Raw genomic sequence first — 27,884 nt, 5'->3', positions numbered from 1 at the left:
CGGGCTCTTTTGATCTGTCCGTACAACAGGAGCAGGAGAATAGCTGTCCACACAAGCACTGTTTGTAAAAAGGCTTTAGTGGACCGCACAATTGGGCTTCGTGAAAAAAGTGAAAACAAAAAAATGTCTGAACTCACCACCTTCGTGCCAACTTCATCATGACTTTTAACTCTATGGTGTCAGTTCAGGATAAAACAAGTATGGCAATTTGAACTTAAAGGAACAGGCCAACGTTTTTTCCATACTGAGATATGTTCTTACCTAAGTGGAAGAGCTTGTTCGCTTCTAGCTTCACCCCCGTTTGGAGCGATCAGGATATGTTGGGAGAGGCCAAATGCTAACAACATCTTTGGTCGTTTTGCGTGACGAAGCGCATGCACAAAGACCAGGTACGTTTCATCTCGTATAAGCTCAGGTAAGAACATATCTCAGTATGTAAAAACGGTGGCCTGTTCCTTTAATTTACTCCTCATCCCACAGTAGCCAATGATTGACATCTTAATACTATCTAAAGAACAAATAATGCAAAGTGGACAGACTATACCAAGAAATACATGTTTTCTACATTCAAGAGTCTTATACTTGTGTGAACTCAAACTTGCCTGATATGTAGAGGTATGAGATTGTGGACTCCACTCCTGTGTAGTGTTAGACTCCACACATGAGTGCCACAATAAATTATCACTTGCAAGAATAGCTACGCGAGCTACACCTCGGGATGAAGCAAAGATGTTTTGCAATCTGGGTTGGTAAATGTAAAACATGGGATTGTACAATGTATATTCTGAATAAATGTACACAATGATAAATAAATACAACAAAATGATAAAATATGAAAAAATATGTATTGGAATGGGAGCCCAAAAAACGGCGACATGAAGAAACGCATTGACGAGTTTAAACCTTTGAAGACCATTCTTTGCACTATGATCAAGAAACTCTCTGAACTTCTCTGAACTCCCTTCTTCACTTTCCCCCGCGCGCGTCCTCAGGCGACGTCTTTGTGCTGGAGCCCCTGGACCACGAGCTGTCCCATGAATACTACATCACAGTGGAGGCGACAGATGGCGGCTCGCCCCCCCTCAGCGACATGGCGACGGTCAACATCAACATCACCGACGTCAACGACCACGAGCCCAAATTCAGCCAGGGCACCTACACCGCCGTCGTGAGTGAGGACGCCGAGCTGGGCAAGACTGTGCTCACGGTGAGAGCTTGAAAATTGTTTCAGCGTGTTTTGTTTTGGGGATTTGGAGTGTTTTATTGTCAAGGTGAACAAAATGGAGATCTGAACCAGGACTAAACAAAGATTCAACTGTACAGAGTTGGACATTAGCCTCATTAAGGAGAACTGAGCCGGCGTTATTTATCTGGGCTCTAAACTAAAAACTACATCAGGACTAACCTCTAACCAGAAATTGTCTGGGTGAACTAACACTAAACTAAGACCTACAGCAGGGGTAGGCAACGTCAGACCTGGGGGCCAAATCCAGCCCTCCAGCAAAGAACCTCTGGCCCCCAAGATGATTTTGAGAAATATTATTATGCAAATAAAATATCAAATACCTGTTAAAGTGCTCTAAAAATGTGAGAAATAGTGTCAGTATTTTATAAATGTCCTGTCAGAACGTCCCTCTTGGTCATATAATGTTAAATAGTGATTCTCTACTGGTGGGTCGGGACCCAAAAGTTGGTCACGGAGCCATTTTCAGTGGGTCGTGAGGCAACTTTTATTTCATATTTTCCATCTGTAACTGTATGGAAACACTAACTGTGTCTGTTAAAATGAATGTTATTGGGTTGTTTAGATCATAATTTCAGTGTTAAAGGGAAATCTACTGCTTGTTCAACAAAAACCTGTGTGGAAAATACAATATTTTATACGATATATGACAAATTACAGTTTTATTTGGGTCCTCAGATTGTCATCTGAGGGTAATTGTGGGTCCCAAAGCACTGCCCCTTGAGAACCACTGATAAAAACATTGGCATTTGCAGAAAATAGTTCTTTACTTTAGGCTACAATGTTGAGGTTCGACCGTGTTTTGGCGATGATGAAAATTGGCCCTCCACGACGCAAACAAGTCTACAACATGACTGCCTTAACCGCTATCTGAATCAACAAAGCAAAGTCTAAACCAGGACTTGATCTGGAATAAACCTGAATCAGGACAGGACTAAATTCAAGTTGAGCCAGGTGTTTTGAAATGTCTCTGCACTGCGCTTTTTTTTTTTTTTTTTTGTTTGCAGCAAAATAAGCCATCATTATTTTTTACACCAAGTCCTATTCTTCATTTGTCAGGTCTGTCGTAAGTTACCTCCGGCAGCATATTTGTTTGTTCACACATCTACCCATTACTCACGCGTATAGACGTTTCCGGTGCCCATATTTTTAGAGTCTCTGCCATGAAAGACCCAAGCTTATGCCAATTTGTCAACGTCGCCGCATTAGATTTTAATACCTGCCAGTGTCTGGTTCTCGTTCGCTGTCGGCTGATTTCCCCGGGGATGGCTTCAGTACGCGATGCTTGGGAGGTTTTTAAGACGGTGTTGTGCGTAGGAGAGAAGAGAGAAAGGTTAAATTGATACGTATCAAGTGGAATAAATGATGGTTCTATTAGACACTGAGGCACAACAGTAAGGTATTCGCAATCGAATCGGAATGAAGATTTGTGTAGTCGCAGTTGGCTAATCGTAAAGGCTGCAGTTGTTTAGACGGGTAAACTTCATGTCACTGAAGTGGTTTTGTTGTTTACAATATGTTTAGATCTTTACAGTTATGTTCTACGTTTGGTAAATGAACTAACACGTCAAGATTTAAAAAAAAAACAGTTTTCTGACATGAGCGTTTTATAGATAAACATTGAGTTGTGGTTGAATGGTAGAAATATTTGATATTTGTTATGTCTAATCTGGGAAAAATATAAATTGAATGGCAAATGATAAAGTCAGTACTGATGCTATTGATACTTACAGTTGGGGATACATCTTTCTTTGGTCAATCAATGTGATTCTTTCACTGTTCACGGATTCAACGTTTAAAGGGAAAATATCATAAACAATCAGCTTTTTCCTGTTCACTTTTGGTAATTTCCCCTTTTACTACCAATGCTCTCAGATCTGTATGTTGCTTCATAGACAGAATCTAAAACTGTAGAAAAAGACAATAGAAAAAGTAGTACCTCTCTTTTTCTTCTCCATTTTGATCACTTTTTGTTTCCCGCACAGGTCATGGCTCAGGACGCCGACGGCCCGGCATACAACCACGTCCACTACTCCATCAGCGAAGGCAACCAGGGCAGCCCGTTCACCATCGATCCCACCCGAGGAGAGCTCAAAGTGGCTCGCCAGCTGGACCGAGAGCGGGTACATAACAACGGAAAAGAAGCCTGCCTTGCACAATTCCGACTGTACACACAGCCTTTAATCCACTGAGTAACTAATTGCGGAATCCAATCACAGTCATGTCATGCTTAATGGGGGAAGCTCGATTTGCCTTTGTTTTATTGCTTACAAAGGCAGCCTTGGCTATTTATGCTAATAGGCTGGGTTCATGTTTCAGAGTTTGTTGAAATCTCAGACAAAGGGGCCAGTATAACTCTTTGGGTATTAATGCATACATTTATAAGATGTGACATTATGAGAAAAATAAATGTTTTATGCTAAGCTACACTATTAACTACCTCCAGTTCTAAAGCAAAACCATGTAAATGTTAAAAAGCACTGAGCCTAAAATCGATCCCTGAGGCACACCACATGTAATTTTATGGACCATAGAGGAGCAGATCTCTGTGCTTACTATACATTTTGTAAGGTTTTTACATTTCATTAGTTCTCACGCAGTCAGTGACATTCGACCAGGAATTCACTGTCCACCAGTATTTTTGAAGAGTATATTTTAATGAATCTAAGCTAATTCCCTTAGGAAATGAATGGAACGGGATGAACTGGCACTCTTAAGTTAAGGGTAGCGGAAATGGCCTCATTGTGCACCGAGCCTATTGCAACCATTCAGTTAACAGTTATATTTTGATTGTAGTTCATCTCACAGCCCAAATTGGCAAAGATTTCTACCGTTTGATTAGTCCAAGTGATCAAATTTGTGCAAATTAATCAGGGCAACTACATACATTTTGACAGATAACACGTCCTCTAAACGGCACCAATTACTTGACTCTATACACTCCTTAGAATGTTTTGTTTTGTTAGGGATACCACCCATTCACCCTTTCTTTCTTTCTTTCTTTTCAGATTTCCGGATACAGCTTAACGGTCACGGCCACAGACAACGGGCTCCCACCGCTCTCCAGCACCACCGTCATCAACATTGACATTTTGGACATCAATGACAACCCGCCCCTATTCTCCCAGGCCAATTACAGCCTCATCATCCAGGTGAAGGAGGGAGGGGTAGAGGGGCTTGTTATATAAACCCTGATTACATTACCGGACTAGAGACAGAGAGAGAAAGAGAAGGAGTTCATAGAAAACAAAGGAAAGGGAGAAAGGGAGGGTATCGATGCAATGGGATTAGCTCGGAGAGATATAAATGAGGGGTGTGAGAGGAGAATGTCAAGAAGCAGCACGAGGAGAGGTGAAGAGAGAGAGGTGAGGGAATTGTAAATTGAAAGACCGAGGCTGCATGTTAAGTATGGGAAATGCAGATAGGGGATGGCGGGGAGGGTACTGTAAAGAAAAGGTGACATGATTCAAAGCTTTGGGAGAGAATAAGGGCGAGGAAATGGGGGGGGGGGAATGTTTGTAATACTGCAGTGGTATGGCACTCAATTTATTTTTTACCTGACTAGTATTGTGATTAGTTGTGCAATGTATGTGTGAAAATATGGAAAATGGCAGCTTTTACAATATGGTGATCGCCGACATGCATATTGCAATAGACTTATTTTTTGGAGCCTCAAATTGAAAGAAAAACAATGTACCAAAAGCATCTATAAAAAAAAATATATATATATTTTGTAGCTACTTGGCTTCACTGCCGTTAACAATTCCAATCTACTATTTTCCACAGTCTGTAATTCCCCAGGGTCACATGCTTGCTTGTATGCACACTTGTACAAAATGTAGCCCTAAAAGTTTGACACGTGCCAAAAATGATCCTCGTCAAGCTGTGAAAACCCGACAGCCTCGTTCTGAGGGCACGAGCAAAAAGATAACAACAACAAACAAAGAAAAGTAGCCTATAACAAGAAGCAGAGGCGTATCCACGGGGATGGTTTGAGGGAATCTGATTGGCCACCTTGTGACTAGTTGTGGTCAGTAAAAAAAATGCGATTTTACAATGCAATCTGAAGGTAACTGTGTTTAAACTTTGCATAGCTAGAGCAGTAGTTTATACACAGAAAGTCTTTTCAACAGGGAGCTCATCTCGACATGCAAAGGTACTCATTCTAGAATAGGTCGGCTAATTCGATAAGTTATTTGTTATTGCATGAGTTATTGAAGAACAGTCATCATAAACAACTAGCTAATGCATTCGTATTTTTTTTTGTTCTCTTTCAGGAAAACCGTCCAAAAGGCACAGAAGTTCTCCAGCTCACCGTCAGCGACCGGGATGCGGGCTACAACGGGCCACCTTTCAGTTTCTCCATCGTGGACGGCAACGATGGAGATTCCTTCCAGATCAATCCCACCGGCGCCTTGGTGACTTCGGGAGAGCTGAGCAGGAGAAGCAAAGAACACTACCTACTCCAAGTCCAGGTGCGTCACGGCAGAAACTAGCTTCTATCGATTGCTTCAAGCCACAGCAGCTCCGGCCATTTGTCACTGCCTGCGCCGAGCGCTCCGTCATGCCCACTCAATCGCACTTTCTCACGCCTTTCAGCTCGGGCCTGCCTGTGCTCGACTTTTCGGCCACTCAAGGTTTACCTGAATCTTAAATTTAGACTTTCTTCATCAATATTTAGGAGATTAAATGTTGAAGTCTGAAGAAAACTTGGCTTTTTCTTCTGTGAGTTGTGTCACAAACAGACTCCACAGCCCACACAGGGATTCCCACAATGTATTGTAACTTACTTAAACACACACGCATTAAATGGCCAATCCTATGCAAAGAATTCAGTAAACTGGCATATTTAGTCCATGTCCCTCTGTCGCACTCCCAAAGCGAGTCAGAAAGGACAGTTTGGCATGTTTGACAATAGCTACTTTTGTTTTTAGCTTTTTGAACAGTTTAATTTATGACTGAGCGCCATGTGTCACTCTTGTAACTTTTGCTTGAGTATTGTATCTGAATGTCATCACAAGTCCTAGTCCTAGAAGTATTTCCTACACACATTGAGATTAAGAAACATACCATAAAAGTACCTTTACATTATATAGGGAGTGAACAGTCTGAAAAATCAGCTGCTAAACTAGCACAGGTATTCTGTATCTTCATGTTTCATGGGAAATGTTTGTACTTCTTCCCAAAATAAAATTGCAAGATGCCGCTCTCAAGCTGTTGTGTTTAAAAGAGATGGCCATCTTCATATTTAATAGTTGTGAACTGAATTACACATATGCCACTGTTAAAGCGCTACATTGCCCTCTGCTGTTCAAACAATGTGGAACAGCTTGGAACTGAAATACAGCTTTGTGCCAAATGGAAATATAGAGTTTATACATTAAACTAAAATCTTTTCAGTCTTCTTAAAACACTTTGGCTTGTTCAAATTGTAATTTAACAGCTTTAGCAAAAAACTATCTGTGATTTTTTTTATTTTTTTTATAACAATTCGATTTGATATATACTGTATGTTCATCTGACAACCCAGTTTTTATTCCCCACCCACCAGTTACAGTAGGAGTGACATTTTGTGATTTGTATTGTAAATGCAGCTTTTGGAATCGGCTCCTTGACCTAAATTCAATTTGAGTTACACAAATTAAAATCTTGTGCACATTTTTGTTATTTTTTCCAACCGTGTTATGTTGAAACCTGTTCTTTCCTCGTTAACATGAACTCACTATATTGATATTTATTTATTCAGGTGTCTGACAACGGCCAACCGCAGCTGTCCTCCACCGCCTTCATCAGCGTCCGAATCATCGAGGAGAGCATCTACCCTCCCGCCATCCTGCCCCTGGACATTTTCATCTCCACGGCCGCCGACGAGTATCCGGGCGGCGTCCTGGGCAAGATCCACGCCACTGACCAAGACATATACGACACCCTCACCTACAGCCTGGCTCCCTCCTCCCCTAGTGAAAGTGGCGCCACCTTTTCCGTTTCCGCCTCTGACGGCAAAGTCATCGCCCTCAAACCCCTGGACGTGGGACACTACGCCCTGAACGTGACCGTAACCGACGGCCGCTTCACCACGGCGGCCGACGTGACCGTGCACGTGCGCCAGGCCCAGCGCCAGGCCCTGGACAACTCCATAGCGGTGCGCTTCGCCAACATAGCGCCCGAGGAGTTCATAGGCGACTACTGGAGGAACTTCCAGAGGGCGCTGCGCAACATAGCGGGGGTGAGGCGGAGCGAGGTGCAGCTGGTGAGCCTGCAGCCGTTGGAGCAGGGAGATCTGGAGGTGCTGCTGGCGCTGGAGAGGTCCGGGAGCCCCTACCAGTCGCAGGAGGTAAGGCACAAGGGGAGGGGATTTGCATTAGCTTAAAGTGACAGTCTGTAAGTTTGCAAAGCGAGGAGGGATAGAGTGAATTTTGAAAGTAAACAATCAAATGTCTCCTCCCTTTAACCAGAAAGCCCTTCTTAGTTTGCAAAATGAGGAGAGCGGAACAGAAATTTCAAAAGTAAAAGATCAAGCTCCTCCCACTCCCTCCTGATTGGACCCGACAGGCTGGTTCACAGGAAAAGCTCGTCTCATTGGTCAACACGGGAGGATGCTAGACTCTGATTAGTTGCTGACAGCTGACTTTACAAAGAATAAAATATATATATTATTACTTACTTGAAATCAGCTGATCAATTTTGCACATTATATGTCATTGGTAATACTTTGAGACTTCGCTGTAAGTCGTGTATGGAAAAAACAGTGGAAAGGATTTATTTTAGGATTAGAGTTGCGTTTTTTCTTTTCTTTTCTTGTATACTTTTTCTGTTAACATGTCCTGGAGAATTTATTGAGAAAACCCTGAATTACAAACCTTGAAACCAATACAAGAAACATTTCAGATCATAAATGTAGAAGTTTAATCGTTGGGGAAGGCGTCATGGTGACTTTTTTGGGTTGTTTTATGACATATCCATTTGGTAATTTCATTTGATTGCCATTACTCTTCCAGCCCCATTTGTGGCACAAGTAATTCTTGTAATGATTTTTTGTTTTTTGGGGGGGGGAATTTGAGGACTGTCATTTCACTCCTCAATTGGCCTAAATGAATGAATGAATCAGCCGTTCATTTTTGTGTAGTAGTAGTTTTAGTAGTTGTACAGTCGAGTAGTTTTACAATAATACAATAAACACCACTGTATTTTTCAGCTTAATTTAGGTCTAGAGTGTTCTCTGTTGATGGCTCTTAAAGTGCTAGTAGCCCTTATGATTGTTTTATTTTGAGATAAGTGCCCACTGTGTCCTATGTGAAAACGCCTTCACATATTTGGCACATTTCAGACCATCCATCGTCTCGTGCAGGTGGTGTTCCGCAAGCTGAACTCCTCGGCGGCGGTGATCGAGGAGATGACCGGAGTGCGTATCGTGCGCGTGGTGCAGAAGCTGTGCGCCGGACTGGACTGCCCCCTGCGCTTCTGCGACGAGGTCATCTCTCTGGACAAGGGCTCCATGTCCACCTACAGCACGGCCCGCCTCAGCTTCGTCACCCCCCGACACATACGTACGGCGACCTGCCAGTGCGAAGGTAATACTTCATTCCACACAAAAAAACATAACACCAAAGTTTCCCTGGTTTTACTCATCTTTGCTTTTTAGAATTTGTTTTGCAATGTTAGGCTTGCTTGTAGGGCAGGGCGGTGAGCAGCAGAAAAATGGGGGAGAAAGAGGAAGGAGACTTTGAGCAAATTATCATAGCTAAGAATTGATCTCCCGGGACTAAAGCTGACACGGTGCCCAATCCATTGTGCGAATGTGCACCTTTCCCATAGTCCAGTAGTCAGTAATTACATTTGTCCAAGTGCCAAATATGTTGACAGACGCAATGGGGTTCAGCAGCTCTTTATATACAATGTAATTCCAGTCTACAAATCCATTTTCTGCTTCATTTTACTGAATATAACCAGTTCTAAACATAAAATGGGAGCACATCCATCGTCAAATGTGACCAAAGACGCGGAACAAACATTTTGTAAAAGTAAATAAGGAACTGGACACGTGCCTGGGACTGTGTGAGGGCCAGATGAGAGCTCTGGGAGGCCTCATTTTTGCCCGCAGGCCATCTATTTGTAGGGTCGGGTACCCTTAAACGACTCCAGTATGGTATCGGAAAAAACGTTTTGGTATTACTAGTATCCAAAAAATATAAATATCGAAAAAATATTTTATTTGTAGATTTGTTTGATTTTTAGATTATTATTTTTTTTATCTTTTTTTGCCCATTTTTATTTTTATTTTTTTCCCTATAATTAAAAGCCCAATGTTTTGCCCCATTTTCCCTATTTTTTCCCAATTACCACACATTATTGTTCCTTTTTCCTGGTTCTAGATGACAAATATTGTCATCGGAAACCAAGTATTGTTAAAGTACTGGTATCGGAATTTTTTTTTACGTTACCCAGCCCTACCTATTTGTGATCACTTTAGGGTATTGTGCAGCATAAATGTTGACTTATTGGCGACATTAGCCACAATACTGTGACTGGAGCAATCTTTTCTTTGTGTGTAAACTGCCAATGGATGGTATCCTTTGGGTTTTGAACACTTGGGGTTTTATTTAAAATAGATAAATGGTCAACAAATCCTCTCCTGAAACCAACAAAGCAAAAATACATTTTGGTAGAACCTCTGTCTGAGACCCTTCATGGAGCCAATAAATTTGTTTCATTTTTGGGATATAAAACAAAAGGTCAATAAATCTGTATACGAGCACACAAAGCAAAGTCAGCCAACAGATGATGGTAAATCTAATGCTGTGTTTTTAGGTGGCAAATGTCCCATGCTTAACAACCTGTGCGACAACAACCCCTGCCCCGAGGGGATGGAGTGTATGGCCGATCCTCGAGAGAACCTTTACAGCTGCGTGTGTCCTGAAGGCAAAAAGGGAAAATGCTCTGGTAAGAAAACACACGCACTCATCGGGACTTTCCATATGTATAAAAACACCAATGTTGAATTAGCATTTTTCTCTGATTTAGACGGCCACTCCTTGACATTCAGCGGGAACGGCTACGTCAAGTACCACCTGATGGAGAACGACAATAAGGAGCTGATGAAGCTGTCCCTGAGGCTGCGCACCTTCTCCAACCACGCCACCGTCATGTACGCCAAAGGGACCGACTACAGCATACTGGAGGTGGGTCCACGCTAACGCCATTTGTTTGGGTGTGCTCCGGGTAGGCCCTCTTGACCAAAGACAGCTCCGCAGGGGTTAAAGCAAAAATCTGTAAATCTTGGCCATAGCTTTTGTGATCCCAGATAACGTTTTATCAAAGTTATGGGAGCGTTACATTGTGGTTATTATGGAAAGTTTTCTGTAAGTTTTAAAACGTTATTTTTTTGCTTTAAAAAAAAATAATCTTAAAACGTTCTACTAAATTTAGTATAATAACAACCTTCCAGAAACGTTTTACTGACGTTATATTTTGGTTATAATTAAGTGATAGTCTGTACGTTTGCAAAGTGAGGAGAAAAGCTCGTCTCATTGGTCAACACGGGAGGATACTAGACTCTGATTAGTTGCTGAGATTCAGGGAAGGAGGGACCTTTATCTAACGTTTAGGTTTGGTGGCTTCCTGTGATATGGATATTGAGTCATCTAAGATTATGATTTTAATCTGGGGATATTCTGTGAAAGCGAAAGTAGTGCTTCTTGGCTAGAAACTGAAAGTCGTTGGAATCTTTATTTCTTTGAAAAAACGTTAACAAGGAGTTTTCATGGCTACAACCACATCCAATTAAATGAGAAACCTTTCCTTTACTCACAAAAGGCAAGTCATTTGCGCATACCAATTCCCCAAAGTACAGAAGAACAATCCAAAATGTATTTCCCAAACAAACAAAAAAACCTTAAGCTTAAAATTACCATTCCATTACATTACATGGACGCACTAGACCGCTCCAAATCCACCCAATCCCTTTCGCATTCCTTTGCTCCGCTGTTTATGTCCAGCCTGGATTTCCATTTAAAACCCGGCCCATACCTTCATAACTGACCCGTCCTCCCCTGGGACCTTGGAGCTCGGAGTTCAAATGTGCATCCTTTCAAAAAAGCCTTTCACGCGAGAGCCGCTCTATGAGAATGTGGTGATGGGTCGGAAAGGAGAAAAGGCGCATACACTAGAGCTATTTTTTTGCTTTAGGAGGGACGCGGCGCGCAGTTTTCCACACATTCTTTTGACTGGTGTAGCGTCTGCGCGCCAGACTCCATAAACCTGGCTCGCCAAGAGAGGCTTATTGTTCTTTTCCAACTGCCATGGAGACTTTCCTTTTTTTCCCCCTCCATGTCTGCATCCTCTGTGTTCCAGCGTTCAGAGGGAAGGCAAGTGCACAAGGTTTGATCATGAAAAGAGTTGCTGTCAAAGCTAATTTATATATAGAACTTTTTCCCCTCATTAAAATAAATGCTAGGTTATCAGATACAGTTGTTTCAGAAAGTGTTCAGCACTTTTTTTTATTACTTTTTCCCCCTCTTATGTCTAGGCCAGTTACTACAAAAGATTCAAAATATGGCAGAAACTGAATACAGCTGCTTTGATAGAACAGGCATCATATGTGTCAAACAATTGCATTTAGGAAATAATAAGTCACTTTTAGTAAAACCGACACAATGCAAAGATGTCAGGTTCAGTCTGAGTGGTGTTGAACTTCAAAAGGAATTTCGCTTATGTATTACAAAGATAAGATTTTAATTTATTTTTTTACACTGTTGCAATAAATGGATCCGCACTGTGAGATCTGATAGGAGGCAAGTTATGATCGCGTCTGACATGGATTTATGGCCAAAACTAAAAATATCTTGGTGGTGGCATATTAATAATCGTTTGGTTGTTAATCATGAGAGGAGATGAGACAAATAGCTTTCTAATGCTGTTTTTATGATGTTTTTGAAACAAGACTCAATATTACTTTACTTTGATATTACTTGGAAGTCCCACATGCATGTTTGCATTTTTAAGCTTTTTTCACCTTATAAAGTGGTGCTAGAAATAGAGGTTGAGCGACATATCGGCCGGCCAATATATAGGGCTGATATTTGGGCATTTTACAATATCAGCTATCGGCCGATCTAGCGTCAATAAAAGCTGATATCTCCCAGACCGGGCTTTCAAACAAGTCCCACAACCCCCCAGGGCTCAGGGGAGAGAGAAACATCACAATGAAAATGAGTTACAAGTTTCACCGAACCTCAGTGAATATAGACATGCTGCAGGAGAATTCAGTCGCTGAGTTAGTTACAACCTCCACAATTGTATTTTTGATAGCCGCGGCCAGCAATAGTATGCTAATGCTAAGGGCTGTACGCTAATGTTAACGGAAATTAATTAAAGCTGAGACAGAAACTTTGATTGAATCACTTAAAGTAATAAAATAAAATTGGCCACTGCTGGAGTGTCCAAATATTTCTGTTTTTTACGGGATTATAGACCAGAATTATTTTTAAAAATCTGCCAAAAATATCGGTCAAAAATATTGGTTGTGCATATCGGCGTCGGTTGACCTCTACTTAGAAATATAAAGTAAGCTGAAAATGTGAAATCTGAATTCTATTTTCATGTATTCACGTTCAGCTGCAGGCTTTGCTGACATTTTCCATCTGTTTTCTCTTCGTTTTAGACATATTGCTCCAAATCTACTGTTGTGTCCAGGTTTTTATTCATTTAATCAATATCCATAGGTTTCAAATCTTTAAGGAAAAAAATGCACATATCTTTTTCAATTGTGGCATTTGAAATATTCTAACTAGGGCGTTAAAATGGTGATGAAGAGCATTACATCTGAATATTTGATGAGCTTCTGCTAATGTTGGCTTGTCGTCTGTAGATCGTGAACGGGCGTCTGCAGTATAAGTTCGACTGCGGCAGCGGGCCGGGCCTGGTGTCCGTGCACAGCGCCCAGGTGAACGACGGCGAGTGGCACACCGTCTCCCTGGAGGTGGACGGGAACTACGCCAAGCTGGTGCTGGACCGCGTGCACGCCGCCTCGGGCACCGCCCCGGGGACTCTGCGCACCCTCAACCTGGACAACAGCATCTACTTCGGCGGACACGTGCGGCAGCAGCAGCAGCACGCCGGCTCCGCTCGGCACGGCCGCAGCCTGCCCACGGTCAACGGCTTCCGCGGCTGCCTGGAGGCCCTGAGCCTGAACGGCCAGGAGCTGCCTCTGAACACCATGGCCCGGAGGAGCCACGCCGCGCTGGAGGACATCGTGGACGTGGCCCCGGGCTGCGCTCTGGCCCCCGCCGAGAGCTGCTCCAGCAATCCCTGCACCAACGGAGGGATCTGCACTTCACTGCCCAACGGAGGTACTGGACATGTTTGTGCACTGTCGTCACCTTTGACAATATATTTTCAGTTAGTCTCCGCCTTTTGAGAGAAATATCCTAGTCTTTGTCCATTTTTGTCCAAGTTTTAGTCGACAAAGAATTTAGTTAAATGTAGCTAACGAAATGTAAAATTCATTCACTCAACTTTCCATTCAGATTGTTGTGTTCAAACATATTTAACCCCATATCACCCTCCAGTTTGGCTTTACCCAAATCTTAAAGCTTCTCGACCTGGGAATTTACAACCTTCCGGCCAGTGTAATACCTCATTTGAAAGCTAAGACCTACAAAACTCCTCTAAGCTTCTTCCTTGTTTTGTTTTGATCGATTTTTTTTTTCCGTCACATTTTCGTTGGTTGTCCATGACAAGAAAAAATAAGGAAAGAGCTTAGGTCTTAGCTTTCAAATGAGCAGTTACACTGGCCTATAGGCTGTAAACTCTCAGTTCAAGACCCTTTTAGATGTGGGTAAAGCCGAAACTGGAGTGCTCGGTTAAGGCGGGGGTTAAGAGGTTAATCAGGTTCCAAAGCTTCATGGACCCACATGAACAAAGACAATTTAAATGAGGCTCTTTCAGGTTTTATAGCTACTTTTCATTGTTTTTTAGTCATCATTAGTTCACAAAAATATCTTTAATCCTCTGTAGTCTCCTTTGATCTTCTCTATGACGATCTCTATGTATCTTCAAAAAGCACACTGACAGGCTTGTTCCACCGTCAGAAAAAAGTGGAGCTAAGCAGAGATGAACAGAATTGAAGCATCATGTTATGAGAGCCCTAGTTACTTGTATCCCCCTCCTTTCTTTGGGCTTCACCTGTTTTTATGGTCAAATACCATCAGCCGCTTGCCTGTTTGAAGTCTGTTTCCCTAATAAGTGTCTGCAGTAAAAAGCCACCGCCGCACTTCTGTTTCCCATTAGAAACCTGCTCGCGGTTCAAGGTGCACGGTCCCGAAGGCCCTTTGTGTAAAACATCTGCAGGAAGCGCTTAACTTTATTAGCATCAAACACTTTAGAAGAAACTGCGCTGGTTATTGAGCCTTATGAGATGATGCATTTTGTGTTTTGTTTTCTAATGTTTGTTTTTTTCACACCCCCGTCTTGCCTAGGTTACTTCTGCAAGTGCCCGGCCTCCTTCATGGGCGCTCACTGTGAGATCGGGATCAGCCCGTGTGCCTCCAACCCCTGCCTGTACGGGGGCACCTGTGTCCCCCGGGCGGGCGACTTCTACTGCCAGTGTAGAGGCCAGTACTCCGGACAGAGGTAAAGCAAACGTTACAGGCCACAGAGCTTTTATCCAATTATTGTTTCCTTTCAAACCTGCGTCACATTGGACACTTGATCAGTTCAGTGCTCAAATTGCCTTCAGTAAGAGGCTGTTAGAGTCAAAGCACTGTCTATTCATTGTAATCAGCCCTGAATTACCACACTCATGTGGTGCCCAAATCACAAAGGTTTTCTTTTATGCTTTAACCTCTTAACTCCCGCCTGAACCGAGAGGATCTTTTTCCTCACGTCATCAGATTTTTTTTCCATTATTTTTTTGTTGGGTGTTTAACTCATTTTTGCAACTTTTTTGTTATTTTTTTGTCATTTTTTGTCACATTTTTGTCATTTTTTCTTAATTTTTTTATCACATTTTTGTCACATTTTTGTCACATTTTTGGTCATATTTTTGTTAATATTTTGTCATTTTTTGTCATTTTTTGTCACATTTTTGTTATATTTTTGTCATTTTTTTGTCATTTTTTTGTCACATTTTTGTCATTTTTTCGTCACTTTTTTGTCCATTTCTTGTGACATTTTTGCCACTTTTTCATCAATTTTTCGTCACTTTTTTGTCAATGTTTTCTCACTTTTTTGTCACATTTCCATCATTGTTTTCGCCTCAGTTTTGTTGCTATTTTCACAGCTTTTTTCCAGAAGCTTTTGGACTGGGGTAAAGCCAAACTGGAGAAAATGTGCTTGGTTCAGGTGGGAGTTAAGGGGTTAAAGGCCCTAGTTTTTGTAGTTATATAGTCCAAAACCGCGTGTGTGTACTGCCCCCTCATGGCAAAAATGTAAATGGAATTAGGATTTTTTTTTTGGGTGGAAGTCTCTGTAGTCTCTTTTTTTCTGTGTGACATTCTCAAAGCATCAGGTGTGTGTGTCGTTAGCACTTAGCGTTACCGTGGAGATGTCAGCGACTCGGCCCCCCTGCCGCCCCTCCTGCTTCACCCCACGGTCCGCCAAGCCGCCTCACTTCAACGGCAATTTCAAACTGCAAATGTGGGCGGAGTTTAGTGCCACTTTAAGCAAAGAAATGGCCGATATGTTCAGGTCCACAGATACAGCAACAAACACACATGTGCTGCACAAAGAAAGTCTTGACGTTCGTTGACTCCCGTGTCGTGTTCGTAGGTGCCAGATGGGCCCGTACTGCAGAGACAACCCATGTCAAAACAGCGGCAAGTGCATTGACAGTTTGGACGGTCCAGTTTGTGAATGCGATTCTGGCTTCCAAGGGGAAAGGTATGGCAATGTGTTCTGATCAATTTACATGTTAAAAAGAAAGAGCAAGATCGAAACAGGACGTTTGGTGAGGCTGTTACGTAGGCTTACATTATGTTTATAGTACTGCATGTCTATACTGTATATGAAGACAAAAGCACAAGGAAGTTCAAATCCATTCCTTCATGTTTAATGGATTGTTTTTGTGTCCTGCAGGTGCCTAACAGATGTGGACGAGTGCGTGAAGAACCCCTGCTCCAACGGCGGCCAGTGCCAGAACACCTACGGCTCTTACAAATGCAACTGCTCCTCCGGCTTCAGCGGGCTCACCTGCGAGCTGCGCGCCGAGGTCCGCAACGACTTCGTCTCCACCTCCTGGAACATCGGCCTGGAGGAGGTCATCGGCATCGTGGTCTTCGTCTCCAGCATCTTCATCCTGGTGCTGCTCTTCATCCTCATCCGCAAGAGGGCCTGCCGCAGCAAGGCCAAGAGCGAGGACGACAAGCCACTGGGCGGCTCCACCGTGCCGCACTCCTTCCTCCAGAGGCCGTACTTCGACGCCAAGCTGAACAAGAACATCTACTCGGACATCCCGCCGCAGGTGCCCGTGCGGCCCATCTCCTACACGCCCAGCATCCCCAGCGACTCCCGGAACAATCTGGACAGGAATTCGTTCGAGGGGTCGGCCATCCCGGAGCACCCGGAGTTCAGCACGTTCAACCCCGACTCCGGGCACGGGCACCGGAAGACCGTGGCGGTGTGCAGCGTGGCGCCCAACCTGCCCCCGCCCCCGCCCTCCAACTCCGTGTCCGACAGCGACTCCATACAAAAGCCCAACTGGGACTATGACTATGACGGTATGTGGGAAGTTACCGGTATAGTTTGAATATCACACAAAAACTAGAGTACATTTTTTGCAGAAGAAGAAGAAAAAAAATAATTTAAATTCAAATACAGTTTTTAAGATTATGTTTTTTGTAGGTTTTTGGTATCACTACTGTATCTATTAGTAGGAAAATAATCTAAAACAGCTACAACTCAATATCCAGTACTTTCACTTCCTGATTCTTCAAGCAAACCCACTCCTAGCCACTCCCACCCCCTTGTCTCCTCCTCCCCTTTGCTGTGTCAATAAAGAGAGATATAAATGAAAGCCGTAATAAAAGTATTTGCAAGTGATCACGAGGTGAGGACAGCATTTCCTGCATACGAATGAGCTCAGAAGGAGCTTTACCAAAAAGAAGGAGCTGACAGTTTAGCTACAAGAATAGCTACTGGGAAAGATTGAACGATTACTCAAAGATGTGCTAGCGGCTTGAAACACAGCTCCAGGTTTGTTTTTGGTGAGAGAACAACACAGACTAACCAAACTGAATACAAAAAGACTGCATCGCTTTTGTTTTTGTTTTTGCTTTTTTCTTGCATTATCATCCTTGTATATGTCTCGTTTTTGTTGTTATTCGGTTATGCTCAGTGAAGGTGGGGGTTAGGAGGTTGATTTGCATCATATCTCCCTTGAATATAGAGTACATTACTTCACACTCTTCTTCATGTATAGGGCCTTTAATTCACTTTTAATTCACATTAAGTTACGACTGTGTCTGACTGAAACCCTCCATTTTTTTCGTTGCAGCGAAAGTGGTGGACCTCGACCCGTGTCTAACCAAGAAGCCGGTGGAGGAAAGCGCGTGTCACCCGTACAACACCAGGGGGAGCATGTCCGAGGTCCAGTCGCTCAGCTCCTTCCAGTCCGAGTCCTGCGACGACAACGGTGAGCCACGCCTCCTCCAACCTTTACTCAATGCAAAAATGGACTAACGGATTGAAAATAATTGAGTCTTTACACGTCAGGGGGATGCATTTTGAGCAAGGGGTGAGCGATATGACGTCACGTGAACGGCGACTCAGGGGTTTTCTTTTTAATATCACAAGACGCCAGAATGTGTAAGTCAAGGAGGTTTTCCAACGGAGCAAAACTAAAACTGATGTCAACTTAAAAAGATAGAATTGTTTGGTTATTGTCAACATTTTGCTAGTTTTTGTCCTGTTTTAGCATTTTTCTTTTAGACAAAATATCCGAAAAATCCAAAGTTTTGCCATATCGCTCACCCCTACTTTGAACTTTTTTGTATCTTGCTCTTTTGAACGCTAACGCTGTTTCTTTGCATGCTCAAGAATGGACAAACAAACATGGTGGCTCTGGGTCACTTGTTCTTCTCTCTCTCTCTCTCTCTCTCTCCCTTTCTTCTTTTTTTTTTCTGTTTTTGCTGCGGGGCTTCAGCTCCCATCTGGATTAAATCAGTCCACAGATCCCGGACCAGGTTTTAAATAGGGAGCGGGTCCGGCCTGTAAGTCCGCAGTCACTACCGCTACAGACGGAAACAATCATCGCACGTACAAAGTCGCAAAAAAAACACCCATAATGCACGTGTTTGATGGCTTAGGCAGCGTTTTTTATTTTCGTTATTTTACATTTGTGGTAGTTGTTTTAATTAATGCATGCTTTTATCCTTTTTGTTTGTCTTTTGTTTTGATTTGATCATAGTGTCAGATTGGTCTGAAGGATTTTAAGAACAAAGGAACATCGGGGTATACTATTGTTTTGTTCATTTTTTTCCATTTCATTACTGTCTCAGTTCTTCATTGATATATATTACACAGTGGGTGGATGCTGGACCACGGATCAGCTCTGCATAAGGAAGTCTTTATGCTGAATGAATTAGCGCTAACGGCTAAATGTGCTGGAAAACATCACATTTACATTGGATTAAATAGAATGGAATACAAAAGCACAGAAAAAAAACACTTTCCCCATTTTATATTATATTTTCTCAATTTTTTCCACAGTTTTCCTCATGTTCCCAATTTGTCCTTATTTTTGCCCAGTTTTTCCCAAATTGTTCTACATTTCCCCCCCCCCCCAATTTTTTCACTTTTTTCTTAATTTCCCCATTTTGTCTTAAATTTTTTCCCCAAATGTTTTTTTCCAAAATTACTTCGACTATTTATTTTTCCTTTTTTTCCCCCACTTATTTGCAAATTTCTCACATTTTCCTTATTTTTTCCCAATTTTTCTTTCATTTTTTGGGAATTTTTCCCCAATATTTTCCCCAAATTATTTCCACTTTTTTTTTTCTTCACTTTTTCCTAATTTCCCCAATTTTTCCTCATTTTGTCCCTCAAAGAAAATCATTTTTTTTTTTTTTTTTTTTTAATTTTCCTCTATTTTTTTCTACTTTTACCCCACATTTTTATTGTAAATTTGCATATCTTCCAGCAAACAGCAAATTCGATTCGATCTTGTAGCCGATATATTGCCCACCTCTCCTTGCACAGCCTGTTGCGAGGTCACTCGAGTTTATTCCGCCTGGTCCAGTATTCCTCGGTGCTTTGATAGAAGATCTGAGGGAGTCCCACGCTGCTCAGAAGTCATCACAAACACATTGAGCCACAAATTGGGTCATTTGTATGTGCGTGTTTTTCCTCCTGTTGTTTCCCAAACACAACCCAGGCGTTCTGTCTGTGTAAATAATGCCCTTTTTTTTTTATTTTAATCTCCGGGGGTGGGGAAGTCTGCCATCTGCACTATCATCGACTCCCTGTAGCATCTCAGTATGTTCACGTGTCGTGTTCTCCTCCGCAAACAAACCATCAGCTCCCACCTCCTACTGTGTCCTCCCTCCCTCCTGCCCGGCCACGGAGAGTAAACGGTCCGCCAACGCTGTAAGGAACAATATCTACAAAGACATTTAGAGTGACCACATGAAAAATGATCCAGGGCTAAGAAGTGTCTACCTTCAAGACTGATATTCCACTTTTAAGGGGGCATGCGCAAAATCAGCTTGTTGGAGCTTCTAGTCATGCCATAACATTGATCCCTCGTGGAAAACATACTTCGGAGGTCATTTGTCAGGACGGGTGCAAAAAAAGCGACCTCTAATTGAATACAAAAATTAGTTGGTAAGTCAAATCGATTTGTATTTTCAGAAACTCCGAAGAGCCCACATAAACTATCAAGGGCCCCGATCTGAACCTCTCCGCATTCAAACGGCATTTATCACGGCGCCATCGATTTGTTAGCGTGCTGTTGGACATGTATCTTGTTTGTTGCCAACACACAGCATCTGAAAAGAGCAGCAGCCCTTACTTGTCAAGTGCATTTTTCATACTATTTTAGATGATAAAGCATGAAATATTGATGCTGAAGTGCCCACAATGAAGCAGACTGTATGTACTCATTAACCTCTTAACTCCCACCTGAACGGATCCCAGTTTCTCCAGTTTGGCTTTACCCTAATCAAAAAGCTTCTTGGGGAAAAAAGCACTAAAAAAGCCACAAAAAAATGACAAATGACCACAAGAAAATAAGGATGTAAACGCAACAAAAAAGTGACAAAAATTCGACAAAAATGTGACAAAAATTCAACAAAAATGTGACAAAAACTCAACAAAAAATTGACAAAAATTCAACAAAAATTCAACAAAAATGTGACAAAAATTCAACAAAAATGTGACAAAAATTCAACAAAAAAGTGACAAAAATTCAACAAAAATGTGACAAAAATTCAACAAAAATGTGACAAAAATTCAACAAAAAAGTGACAAAAATTAAACAAAAATGTGACAAAAATTAAACAAAAAAGTGACAAAAAAATCAACAAAAAAGTGACAAAAATTCAACAAAAAAGTGACAAAAAAATCAACAAAAAAGTGACAAAAATTCAACAAAAATCCAAAAACTCAACAAAAATGTGACCAAAAAACCCCCCAAAAACATAAAAAAGGAGACACAACACAGCAACAACGCGAGGAAAAAGATCAGTTTTGTGGGTCTTAGCTTTCAAATGAGGTGTTACACAGACCTATATAATGGCCAAAGAGGACAGATGCATTTGATTCAGGCGGGTGGTAAGAGGTTAACTACGTTTCTGAACAGGTTAAAGGTAGGGCTGCACGATATTGGAAATTAGTGCGATATGCGATATGGGTGTCTAGTATTACGATAACGATATTATTGCGATATTATATTCTTTCACCTAAAAATGCTATTTGCAGGAATCGCTAGAGAAAATCTATTAAAAAATGAACATTGCAATTAAGATCACAACTCAATTATTTTCAAATCTAGTAAGGTACAAATATTTATACTAGTGTTGATCTTAATAGTCTTGCCTAAAGTTGCCTTTTCCATCATTCTGTAGACAAAAGAAATGACTCAAGCATTTCAAAGATTGCATTTATTTGCATTATAACATATTAATGTGTGCAGGTGCATTTTTCATGCAAATTGGCCATTTTGAGGCAAAAGCTTTCACAAAACAACAAACCACTTTCAGTGTTTGTACCTAGAAAAATAAAATCTTTAAACTTAAAGTGCAATTGCAATTGAAAACATGTCGTACCTGAAATATTAAAATCTGTAAACTTACATTACATTCACAAAATTATATAGCTATGTGCCAATAGACTTGCTGTCTATGTTTTTCAATTTCAAACATAAAATAAAACAAAGTGTCCAGGCCTTCACTGAGTGCAAATTATTTCAACAAATAACACGTACAACCTCAATAGTAAACTAAACTACAAGTTTTTGGCCAAAAAAACCAACATGTTGACATTGGCAGGTTTCAAACAAGTGCGTTGGCATGTAACCACATTACCTGATGTACTGAAAAGTCTTTCTGAAGGTGAGCTACTTGCTGGTATGCAGAGGTATTTTCTGGCCAATTTACTCAACTGCGGGAAATTGACCTGATGAACATTCCACCAAGATAGAGGGTCATCTTCGCTGTCGATGGTGGGAGACACGAGGTAGCTGTTGAGTTCCCCATCCAGCGAACGTGATGATGCTGTAGTAGATGTTGGAGCCGGGGCAGACTTGAAAAAACTGCCCAGGGATCTTTTGGACGTCTTCTGGATGTCTTCTGGTGGATCCATGTTGTCATGTTGAGCGTCATGGCTTTGCTCCTTAAATATACAATTTGAAATGATTAAATTAGATTGTTATTAAATAAAGTTTGAACAGATTACTGCGTTGACACCATTTACCTTTGGGAATGTTGCTTCCATTTCTGAAATCACTCGGGCTTTGATTTCATGCAACTTGTCACTGCAGATGTAGCCTGCTTTAAACCGAGGATCCATGAAGCAGGCCATATCCAGAAGTTCTTGAGTGGCTGGGTCGTCATATTTGGAGTTCAAGTAGTCCAAGATCTTCTTCTTAATAGATTTTGTCAAATCACTGTCTTGTTCTTTTGCAGCAAGAACTGAGGTGTTGAAGACGTGAAGTACTGGTTTCACATATGAAACGCTAACATAGCACTCACTTGAAAGGGCATCGGTGAATTCTTGTAGAGGCTGCAATGCCTGATTTATGGATTCTAAAACATCCACGTCCTGCCAAGTTGGAACCAAGTGTCTGGACTTCCTATCTGCTGACAGGACGTCACTCAGGGCTCTCTGCTGCTCAAGAACTCGCTGAATCATCTGTTGTCTGGACCCCCACCTTGTGGGGCATTCCGTTATCAGTGCATGCTCTGGGAGGTTGTGTTCTCTTTGTGCTTTTTTCAGGGCAGTCTTCTCCCTCCAACTATGGGAGAAATGCCCCACCAACTTCTTGCAAAGTCCAACAGCTCTTGTAATACGATCGTCACCTTTGACTGCATTCTCTGAAACAAAAGAAAAAAACAAGGTTTAATATCTAAATGCATAAAATAAATACACAAATAAATGTTAATGAAACATTTAAGGCCCTATATGAGATTTTTTATTCTCCTTGTAGTTAAATCTGTTTTATCCTTCAGTAGTATAAAGTAAAAAATGACTTTTTTTTACTCCAATTACTTTGTATATAGCCTTTTTTAATCACTTGTTAACTGGTATTGCGCTCTTAAACTCATCCTTGTCCAGAATTTGTTGGAAATGTTAGAGATGGACGATAAATAATAATGATAAATAAATAGTGACTCTATTTCATCGTCAAATCACGTATAGGCCCTTGATATGTCAAATGTAAAGATTAATAAATTATCATAAACACTCACCAATTGCCAGATGCAAGCGATGGCCAAAGCACTGCAGTCTGACCCAGTGGTTGATCTCGGCAGCCTTCACCACATTCGCTCCGTTGTCTGTTGTTATTGCCACTTGTTTGTCTTCTGGCAAGTTCCAGTTGGTCAAAACATCCCGCAGGGCAGCAGCGATGTTATCACCGGTGTGTGAGTCGGGGAAGTAAGCGACTTCCAGGCAGCGTGTAATCAGTTCAAATTGGCTCGTCAAAAAGTGAAGAGTAAAGCTCATGTAGGGCTCAGTGGTTCGACTGGACCACAAGTCCGTGGTGCTAGCGTAAAAGTCCACTTCACGGAGCTCTTCCTTTACAGACTTTACACATGACTCGTACATCTCCGGAATTGCGACTTGTGAGAAATAGGTTCTAGATGGCACTTGATATCGCCTGTCGAACTCCTTTGCCATTTCTAAAAAGCCCTCTTTACACACCACGTTAACGGAGAGTGTGCATTTCGCTATGTATCGCGTAATGGCTGCAGTTATTGCTTTGTGTCGCTTCGATGTTTTCGCATAAGGAGTGACAGAAGCGAAACTGTCGCTAATGTTTGTTTGCGGGTTTGCCTTTCGTTTCAATGACTTTACCGGAGTTGGCTGTGGCGTTTTATACACAGCGTAAAGTTCCTTGTGATTGTGTTGCAAGTGGCTGTGGAGATTAGTCGTGTTCCCCCTCGACGTAGCCACTTTTTTTCGACATGATTTGCAAATAACTTGCGCCTGCATTTCGTCTTGTGCACTAAAACCGAAGTAGTCCCATATTCTCGAGGTACAATGTCTTTTTGGAATAAGTTGCTCTCCGCTTTCGTCCTCATTCTCTTCGTCACCCGCCATGCTTGTTTTTCTTATTGCACGTCCTCCGCCGCGCATGTGCTTGCTCTGGCCAATAGCGAGGCAGCAACTGAGAAACCGCAGCGGAGTGGTCAACGTGCGTATATAAGAATATGCATGATTTAGACATTAAATTATTTGAAATTATCGCGCATCTTTTCGATATGGATATCGCACGTGCCAATATCGCAATGGCGATATTTTTTCGATATATCGTGCAGCCCTAGTTAAAGGGACTATAAGGAGTTTTAAAATGTTAAAATTATGTATTTTCCTCCCCCTACATGTTCCAGCCATGTCCTAATGTGTAGAATGAGCCCAGACCTGTTCACCACAACTGCCTCTAAAATCCTGTACGGTCACTCAAAAATGTGTCACTTCGGCCCGAATTGCCATCATGCACGAGCTTAATATAGAAGGTGCAGTTACACATATGGCCTGAGGTGGCAGTAGTGAGTATAAAATGGCGAACTTGCATCCAGCCCCTTTAAGATTGTTTTTGTTGCAATGGAAAAAAACAAATATTATTCTATTGCCAGATTATTTGGCCTTGTGTTTTAAAGATGTACGCCCTTTTATTATAGATTTTTCATATTTAATCCTTTAACAAAACACAATAAGATTGATTTCCCTTATTTCCAAAACAAATAATCAAGATGAATATTCCTAAAGTCACTGCAGTAGATATTGCTCTTGCAGTGAACGTCGAACGAGCCCAGTGGTATATTTGGAGTGTCTTGCTCATGATCACCATGTCACTCACACCATACATTTGATTTCCTTCCTCCACTGAAAGCATTGACACTAATGCTGGATCCCCCCTCCCGCACCCTCTCCCTCCTCTCTCCTCACAAGCCTCCATAGTGACAGTAATCCACCTTGTCAGCTCCTCTGTTGACACGGTGGAACAACAAGGTATTATTTTCCCGTCTGTGCCAGTGGTAGTTCTTTGGTGTTGGGACGTGACGCTGCCATGATCTTAAACTGAGACAATTAGCGAGAGGTGGGTGGATCTCGGGAAGTGATGTTTATGAGCAAAATAGTTCCTCAGAGTCAAATGTAGGGCTGAAATACAACCCGAGTACTGAGAAACTTCATATAATAGGGTAGTATTTTCGAATGATTGACCGTCAAAACGAGAAAGAACTGAAGGTAAGACACGCTAATGTTGAAATAATATAGTTGACAACATTAAGCTTTTTTCACACTGGGATAAAATAACTAAAAACGTTACTCACATAAAAGGAAGAGTAAGAAAAGTAAGAGTAAACCACCCACCTCTTCATTCAACGAACCAAAAAGCTTACCATAAATGTCAAAAAGTCAGTTTAAGATCATGGTTGCTCCTTCATTTTTCTTTCATTCTATTTTGGTTTATGCCAGTGCGTCCTTGTCCATTTCCCATTCATGTTTGAATAGTTACAGCTTCGTAAACTTTAAAAACCTGACTTCTTTTCTTTCTCTCCTCTCCCTCTCGCCTGCTAAAGAGTCTTGTTTGGCTCATGATCTCAAGAATCCAAGAGGTGACTTTTTTCCACATTGTAGCCGTGTTCTCATCCCCGTCATCCCCTTTCCGACTAATCTCGCTTCTGTGTGCCACTAAAAGGGCTTTGTAGAATGTTACATTTGCTGTTTTGGAAGACTTCTCAGTCGGCGTGCATGGCGGTGTTGCTGTGGAATAGAAGATAGTCGCATTAGCTCGTGACACACCACGAACTGATCACGTAGTACATAGAGATGAGTATTTGTGTAACCTTTAGATGAGAGATATAAAGTTAGTCATTTAGTACCAGCACTTTTTATTCTTAATTTAGCTGCTAATATTGAGTGAATAAAAACACCTGCAAAAAGATGCTAAATCCACGAGTTCATTGGCGAATTATGCACATATAAACAAAGTACATGCAAAGTGTCACTCTAAAGGCTAAGTGAAGGTATCAAAGAGTCTGTAATTATTTGTGTTTTTAGAGGCAAAGCCTGCACACTCTTTTTAAGCTGCTCTAGGTGTTAGCGTTAGCATTAGCCATATCGATGAAGCTAAACAGCGGTGACGCAGATCTGTGGGTTCAGCTCTGATACCAATATCAGAAAAATCTGTGGAATCGGCAACATAGTCGGCTTATTGTTTGAACTCAAATAATAAAACAAAATTTCAGTTTAAGAAGGATTTTGTTTTTTTACTCAGTTTGAATGTGACTAAAAGCCAGAGCCAGTGTCAGTCTTGTGCCGTTACGTGTTGCATTCATGTCGTGAACAGCGTCTTATTTTTGCATGGTGTGGCTTTGAGCTTTAACCTTGACGCCGAAACGCCGAAACTGCACTTGTGACCCGGACTAATATATGTCCATGTCGTAGGATACCACTGGGACACATCTGATTGGATGCCGAGTGTCCAACTTCCCGGCATAAAGGAGTTCCCGCAGTACGAGGTGGTGGAGTCGCCGGCGCCGCTGTACACCGACCCCAGCGCCATAGACACGGACTACTACCCGGGCGGCTACGACATCGAGAGCGACTTCCCCCCTCCGCCGGAAGACTTCCATCTGGGCGAGGACCTGCCCCCTCCCCCGCCCCAGCCCGAGTACGACACGCTGCGGCCGCGGAACCTCCTGGAGCCCCACGGCCCGAGCGCCGCGGGGCCGCAGGGGGGCGTACGGCAGAGGCCCGCGCTGCCCCAGCTCTACAGCCTAAACCAGTACCTCCCGCAGCACCAGTACCCCGGCGAGGGAGGGGACGGCGACGGCCAGGGCAACAGCAGCTCCACGTCAGCCGGCAGCACCCCGCCCTCCACGGTGGGGCCCGCCGGCCTGAGGGGGGGCTTCTCCCTGGACCCGTCCGCCCTGGACAGCGTGTCCCTGTCCATGTACGCGTCCACCGCGTCCTGCTCGGACATGTCGGCCTGCTGCGAGGAGTCCGAGGTCATGCTGAGCGACTACGACAGCGGGGAGGACGACCCACTGGAGCGCCTGGTCATCCCCGACACGCAACAGCACACGCAAGTCTGACACTGTATCCAAACAAGTGCCTAAACACAGCAGCCGCGCTCTAAACAAGTGCAGAATGTTGGCTTTAAAGTAGTATATTTCCTTTCTTTATCTTAGATTGTTTTCTAGTGACTGGCGGCTTGAGTAACTAGCAAGAAGGTCCCGTGTTTGATTCCTGGTCCTTTCTGTAATCATTTTGCAAAGAAAAAATGAAAACAAACAAACAAACATGTTGCTTTCAGTTAAAGGCCCTGTACTCAATTTTATTACCAGTACCAGAGAACTAGTATGCAGTTGTTTGTGGACAAAGACTGTCCATTACTTGCAATACTGTTACAGTGACCCTGAAAGTTGTGAAACGTGTTTATAATCGGTACGTCAGAATGCTAATGAGTTTGAAAACAACTACCAGTTTACATTTTTGCTTCTTCTTTCATTCATTCTATTGTTTTTATTTTTTATCTGGTACTGGGCCTTTAAGATAAAACAGATGTATTCAGCCTGCTGCTAAAAAGACCATCAGATGCCGATGAAGTCTAGTAATGAATTTGGATACAACTAAAACTTTCATTGTTAAAAAAAAAAAAAAAAAATCAGGTACAGGACCTTTAAGATAAAACATATTCAGTCTGCTGCTAAAAAGACCAACAGTTGCCGACAAAACCACTTTACACGAGTACAGTACAGATGACAGCTGAAGAACTTTTGTCAAGGACTTTATATTAACTTAAAGTCAACATTCCAGTTTTTGGAGCGTCCGCTCCCTGCTGTACATGAACACTCCTCCTATGCTGGATGGACATACATGGACGTTTCTTTCCATGTCTACTTACGAGCGAACTTTGCCCCCATTCAAACTGTTAATGTCTACTACATCTTTATTTTCTGTTTTTCTTTAGGCAGTTTTC

The 27,884-nt window shown here is 42.3% G+C and overlaps 1 protein-coding gene across 7 annotated transcripts in view; it reads left to right on the top strand.

The window, feature by feature from the left end:
- fat1a (FAT atypical cadherin 1a) overlaps positions 1-27,124 on the top strand; it is a 107,991-nt gene extending 80,867 nt beyond the window's left edge. For 3 of the 7 annotated variants that reach the window (XM_079554133.1, XM_079554135.1, XM_079554132.1), the window contains 15 exons: positions 993-1,207; positions 3,229-3,366; positions 4,252-4,395; positions 5,521-5,718; positions 6,990-7,577; positions 8,592-8,814; positions 10,052-10,183; positions 10,265-10,422; positions 13,110-13,590; positions 14,719-14,872; positions 16,010-16,120; positions 16,316-16,956; positions 17,733-17,870; positions 25,480-25,515; positions 26,348-27,124. In XM_079554133.1, the coding sequence (XP_079410259.1) occupies positions 993-1,207; positions 3,229-3,366; positions 4,252-4,395; positions 5,521-5,718; positions 6,990-7,577; positions 8,592-8,814; positions 10,052-10,183; positions 10,265-10,422; positions 13,110-13,590; positions 14,719-14,872; positions 16,010-16,120; positions 16,316-16,956; positions 17,733-17,870; positions 25,480-25,515; positions 26,348-26,997 (4,007 nt within the window). In that variant the 3' untranslated portion in view covers positions 26,998-27,124. Of the gene's footprint in view, positions 1-992; positions 1,208-3,228; positions 3,367-4,251; positions 4,396-5,520; positions 5,719-6,989; positions 7,578-8,591; positions 8,815-10,051; positions 10,184-10,264; positions 10,423-13,109; positions 13,591-14,718; positions 14,873-16,009; positions 16,121-16,315; positions 16,957-17,732; positions 17,871-18,380; positions 18,448-24,847; positions 24,908-25,479; positions 25,516-26,347 lie in introns of all 7 variants that reach the window. The other 4 variants (XM_079554136.1, XM_079554134.1, XR_013792769.1 and 1 more) reach the window with 3 other exon arrangements.
- Positions 27,125-27,884: the final 760 nt, after the last annotated feature.

This window comes from Gobius niger (genome assembly GCF_951799975.1).
Source record: "Gobius niger genome assembly, chromosome: 3".
In the NCBI taxonomy this organism is placed as follows: Eukaryota; Metazoa; Chordata; class Actinopteri; order Gobiiformes; family Gobiidae; genus Gobius; species Gobius niger.
This window is presented reverse-complemented; position numbering and strand designations above follow the sequence as displayed.